The 5,536-nt window shown below is 55.3% G+C and overlaps 1 protein-coding gene across 2 annotated transcripts in view; it reads left to right on the forward strand.

The window, feature by feature from the left end:
* The first annotated feature begins 19 nt into the window (after nt 1-19).
* Nucleotides 20-5,536, forward strand: part of MECR (mitochondrial trans-2-enoyl-CoA reductase) — a 6,453-nt gene continuing 936 nt past the window's right edge. The window contains exons 1-9 of one of the 2 annotated variants that reach the window (XM_019008871.2): nt 20-409; nt 1,617-1,714; nt 1,887-2,018; nt 3,428-3,571; nt 3,653-3,755; nt 3,967-4,069; nt 4,500-4,573; nt 4,957-5,017; nt 5,425-5,497. In XM_019008871.2, coding sequence (XP_018864416.1) covers nt 99-409; nt 1,617-1,714; nt 1,887-2,018; nt 3,428-3,571; nt 3,653-3,755; nt 3,967-4,069; nt 4,500-4,573; nt 4,957-5,017; nt 5,425-5,497 — 1,099 coding nt within the window. In that variant the 5' untranslated portion in view covers nt 20-98. The remainder of the gene's footprint in view (nt 410-1,616; nt 1,715-1,886; nt 2,019-3,427; nt 3,572-3,652; nt 3,756-3,966; nt 4,070-4,499; nt 4,574-4,956; nt 5,018-5,424; nt 5,498-5,536) is intronic. The other variant, XM_019008872.2, reaches the window with a different exon arrangement.

The following is a 5,536-nucleotide window of genomic DNA, read 5'->3' on the forward strand; positions in this document are numbered from 1 at the left end:
CAGCGGCGGCAGCGCCGGGCTCAGCCGAGGAGCGCCGGGAAGTGCCGAGTTGAGCCGAGCGGGGCCGAGTTGAGCCGAGTGGGGCCGAGCGGAGCCGAATGCAGCGGGCGGCAGCGCGGGCGCTCCGCGGGGCGCGCACCCCCCAAGTGTGGACACCCCAAGTGCGGACACCCCAAGTGTGGACACCCCAAGTGCGGACACCCCAAGTGTGGACACCCCAAGTGTGGACACCCCAAGCGCGGACACCCCAAGTGCGGACACCCCAAGCGCGGACACCCCAAGCGCGGATACCCCAAGCGCGGATCCCCCCGGGCCCGAGCCCCCCGGTGCGGCTGCGATCCGCCGCGGCGGGGACCCCTCCGCTCGGGCTGCTGTATGAGCGGCACGGGGAGCCCGCAGCCGTCGTGCAGTAAGGGGGGACACGGGGGTGCATTGCCGGGGCTGCAGGAATGGGGTGCGGCAGGAGTGGGGTGCGGCAGGAATGGGGTGCGGATGAATTTGGGGGGCACTGCAGGTGTAGGGCCAAGGCTGGGGGGCACGGCTGGGCAGGGATCTGGAGTGGGGGCTGGGGGTGAGGTTTTGGGGTGCTGCAGGCTGCTTTGGGGGTGCAGTGCAGGGGGGTCAGGACTTGCCCCAGGTGGAGAGAGTGGGGATGGGCTGCAGCTCCCCGAACTTGCAGGGGGCAGGAGGACCCTGGGATGCCCCAATGTTCTCCTGGTGCCATTGTCTCACAGGCAGGTGCTGGGGTTGATGCCTCCATATCCCCCACCCTCCTGCTGCTGCTCCTTCAATTGCCTTAAACCCCACATTTTTATCAAAAAGCCCATTCTTGCTAATTTGGGGTACGACAGGGAGGTCTGAACCCCAGCATCGCTGCACCCCAACTTCATCCTGGGTTGCGTCCCTTTGATGGGTCTTCTCTTTGAGATCCCAAGTTAGGGACCAAAGCAGCATCACAAGCATTTTTTGGGACAGCAAACATTCTGGAAAAGAGAAAATTGTAGTTTAGTGGACTTCAGGGTTTTTTTTCAAGGGAGGAGACTTTGAGGTCTTGCTGCCCCTCTTGAACCAGCTCAGTTTATGCTGATACATTATCAAGGTGCATCCAGACAACAACCCACTGGTTTTTTGGAGAAAGACTTTTACTTCTCCAAATGATCATTTAGTTGTGCAATGGTGCTTGTCACCACTGCCTGAGATTTGCTGTTATCACCCCACTGCTTGTGCAAGACTGGTCTTGCTTTGTGCTTCGTGACTTCTCCTTTTTCACAGATTTCCAGAACTATCCCAGGTTCCTGTAATGCTCAAGCAGGGCAAGATGAGCCATAAAATCCCCAGCCAAAACCACGGCTTTTTTGTGCAGCCTGCTGAGTTTGTTAAGTTTAGTGAGCATCACTGGGCTTAGTGACACGGGATTGTTTTGAGTGGATGGCTTTTAGCAGCCTCCTCCAAAAATCTGTCCTTGTGTCTAACATAAATCTGATTTTTTACTGGGATGGTGCATATGGTGCTGTTAATTTAGGTGGGGTATGTAGGTGATACTCCAGCTTCAGCCACAGCACAGAACACGTCACCAAACCGATGTTAATGCCCTTTTCCTTTGTCTCCCTGTTCAGACTGAAGGATCTGGAAGAGCCCAAGCTGGGGGACTGCGATGTCAGTGTCAAGATGTTGGCAGCCCCCATCAATCCCGCTGACATCAACATGATCCAGGGTAAGGTGTTCAATTAATGCTTTGCACGTTATTTCTTGCAGGATGCTCTGAGTCAGAAGGACCCACGAGGATGATCAAAGCCAGCTGCTGTCTCAGAGGGTTCAGAGACGGCTCCTGGTGCAGGGATGTTGGCTATGAAGGGGTCTCTGGCTCACCTCCAGCTTCCCTGCAGGGACCTATCCCCTCCTGTCGTCGCTGCCGGCCGTGGGAGGGAATGAAGGTGTCGGGGAGGTGCTGGAGGTCGGGCGCCGTGTGACGGCTCTGAAACCCGGGGACTGGGTCATCCCTGCGGACACCGGACTCGGTGAGCTCATCTCTGGCACGCCCCACACCTCCAGAGCATCTTCCCAGGGGATTTTTGGGGTGCTGGAGCCCCTGGGGGTGCCCAGGCTTGCCCAGAGAGCAGTTCCATGGTTGTGCTGCTGTGTGAGCTGCTGTGGGGATTTTGGGGGTTGGAGAGCAAAAGCACAGCTCTCCAAAGCACCATCTTTGCAGGGTGTGGATGGAGCCATGGGCCCCTCCACTTACAGCAACTACAGCTGATGGGAACAAATTGGGGAAAAAAGCTCCATTAGGGAATGCTGGGCAAGGGAAGCAGGAGCTGGAACCCATTTAGTGCCATGTGAGACCAATCACAGTGAGACAGTTGGGATAATTAGTGGGGTTATTTCTTAGCTGTTTATGTCTTGGTTTATTTTCACCACCTGTTTTTATTTTTCATCAATTTAATTTTTTTTAAAGAAAACTCAGTTCCTACACCCCAGCAAGTGAAGCTGCTCATCCACAGACACAAGAAGGCTCTTGGGAAGGATGGGGGTCCCCAGGGAAGGGGCTCCTGTGCACAGGACTTACCACACACCCTAGAACACCTGGAACAGGAGCAGTGGCAACACCATTGCTCATGCCAAACTTAAATTTAGCAATGATCTTCTTTCCTGGAGCATAGACCCTTTAAGGGATGTCTGTGCCACTATAAAGCATTGCAGAAATCTGTGTTTCTCTGGAAACAGCTGTGTTTTGTCCCATCAGCTTAGAGCTTCCCTAAAGACCTGGGATAAAACATTTCACACGAGCAAGGTCGTGGTGGCCTCTCACTGTAGTTTTCTCTTTAATAATGGTCTGCTGGGAAAGTGTGGGAATTTATTTCCCAACAAATGTCTCCCATGCTCCTCCAAAATGCCAGTGGCCTGGTATTTGCTGGTTGTGGTTTAGTGTCACAGTTTGTTCTTTGCCTATTTCTTCTTAAAAGGCTTTTTGCTAAATGAGAGAAGGAAAATGATGGAGTTAAGAGCCAAATGGGGTATTTTTAAGCATAAAAATGCTGTAAATAGATGATAGAGGTTTAAATTGGTTATGAGTGTAGAGGGAGTAAAGCTGACTAAATTGGCTTGGAATATATGGGCTCATCCATAGGATGGAGAGTATTTCCATTATCTCTGCACACATTCCCAGGGAGCCCCAGCCCCGTTATCCCTCTGGGAAATGATCAGGCTTTGCTGCTGGGTGATAAATCTTGGCAGGCAGCGAGGAATCCATTCCTTGGAGCATTTTGGCTGTACCCATATGGGAACCCAATCCACAGTTCCCTGTCGGGGCTGTAGCTGGTTCCTGGCGTGTGAAGCTGCTGCTGCTGCCACGGCTGCAGTGGGAGCTGACGGCTTTCCTTTGCTTTCCCCCCGTGCTGTGGCTGTTCTGTGGTGCTGCTGTGCCCAGGGACGTGGAGGACACGGGGGGTGTTCCCCGAGGAGATGCTGCTGAAGGTGCCCAGTGACATCCCGGTGCTCTGTGCTGCCACTCTGAGCGTCAACCCCTGCACGGCGTTCCGTCTGCTGGCCGACTTCGAGAGCCTGGCGCCCGGTATGGCCCTGCCACGAGGAGCAATTCCACAGGGATTTCCTGGCTGTCTCTGAGTGGGAATCTGCCTCTGTTCTCCTCCAGGTGACTCCATCATCCAGAACGCTGCCAACAGCGGCGTGGGCCAGGCCGTCATCCAGATCGCCAGGGCCTCGGGCATCAAGACCATCAACGTGGTGAGGGACAGGTGGGTGCCCTGGGGAGAGGAAGGTTTGGGAGCTGGATCTGCTCATCCTGCCCATCCAGCCCAGGATGTTCTCCTGTTTGCTCCTCCAGGTTGTCCTCCAGCCTCTTCCCCGTTGTCCCCACACAGTGCCAGAGCAGAAGGAAGGAGAAGGTGGAACTCTGCTTCCTGGCTCATCTAGTCCTCTTGTTTTATCTCCTTTTTCCCTCCCCAGACCTGATCTCCCAAAGCTGGTGGACAGGCTGATGGCCCTGGGCGCTGATCACATCATCACGGAGGAGATGCTGAGGAAGCCAGAGATGAAAGATATATTTAAGGTATATATTTAAGATATATTTCCCTCAATGCTGATCCCACTGGAGAGTCCAGGGCTGTCACTGCTGCTCAGCACTGGGGAGAAATGCAGGGATGGTGGGAAGGACAAATTTCTCTCTAGATCAGAATTTAACCCCAGGAGTGGAGGGATTTTGCTGCTGACACAAGGGAGGAATCACAGATGTTGGTTCCAATCAGATTGGGCCTGAAGCAGCCTGGTCTAGCTGAAGGTGTCTTCCTGCAGGTGGCAGGGGGTTGGAATGAGTCCCTTCCAACCCCAGTTATTCCTTGATTCTAACGGATTTTAGCTCTGCTGCTTTCAGCAGCCCTCAGGTAAATGTTGAGGTTAATGCAGATGCTTTGTCAAGAACCACAGTCCCATCCCCTAAAGGAGCCCTAAAATTTGGGAACCTTTGCCCTAAACCCTTGCAGAGCATCCCGAGGCCCCGGCTCGCCCTGAACTGCGTCGGAGGCAAAAGCACCACGGAGATGCTGCGGCACCTGCAGTGAGTTTGGCTGGCTGGTGGCTTGGGCACAAACCTGGGGACAGAAACTGGCAATAGAGGGTCCTGCTCTGGAGTCTGTTGCACTTTGGAGAGGGAATGGAAAATGGTTTGGATAACAACAGTAATGTAAAGTCTCACACTGCTGGTGGCTGGGGGCAGCTGGGGTCGAGTTGTGAAGGTCCTCCAGGTCCTGGCCAGGTGTAACTGGTGTGCTGAGCTGCAAATTCAGCTAATGGTGCACAGAAGCAGGAGGAGAGCTTGGAAGGTGGGATCTGAAGGGCAGCTGGGGAGCCCCGGGGGGGTTGGGGATGGCAGAGGAGGAGGTGGCAAACCAGAGCTGCACTTTTGGGGCCACCTAAGCAAATACCCCTTCCCTACTGCAGGCCCAAGGGGACCATGGTCACCTATGGGGGGATGGCAAAGCAGCCTGTGATGGTCCCTGTGGTGAGTACTTGGGATGCTCTCCTTAGTCCCCTGTGCCCCCACTGCCTGTCCCCATCCCCTCGGTGCTGTGGGCACCTGGCTCTCCCCCCTGCAGATTGAGAGCCTCCAGCTGTTTTTATTTGCCTGATGGAGTCTGTCACAGGACAAGCTGCACCCCACTGCTGGGCTCTTGGCTTTTTGATGCCCTGCTGAGCATCAAACCTGCCCTGACTCCTCACCTTGGAGTCGCCTCTCCGCATCCCTGGCTCACAAATGGGAGCTCCAACAAGGGGCCACCACTGTCACACTGGGAGGGGACACGCGTGTTCCCACGTGTGTGAGGGGACAGGGGAGTCACCGCATGCACAAGGGGACACAGGGGTGTCCCTGGGTGCCAGGAGGACACACAGGTGTCACACATTCCACAGAGCGCCTTCATCTTCCGGGACGTGCGGCTGTGTGGGTTCTGGATGACACAGTGGAGGAGGGACCATGCACAGGGTGAGCCAGGGGGGCCAGGGAGCTGGGCTGGGGGAGCTG

The sequence above is a fragment of the Parus major genome, chromosome 23 (genome assembly GCF_001522545.3).
Source record: "Parus major isolate Abel chromosome 23, Parus_major1.1, whole genome shotgun sequence".
Lineage (NCBI taxonomy): Eukaryota > Metazoa > Chordata > Aves > Passeriformes > Paridae > Parus > Parus major.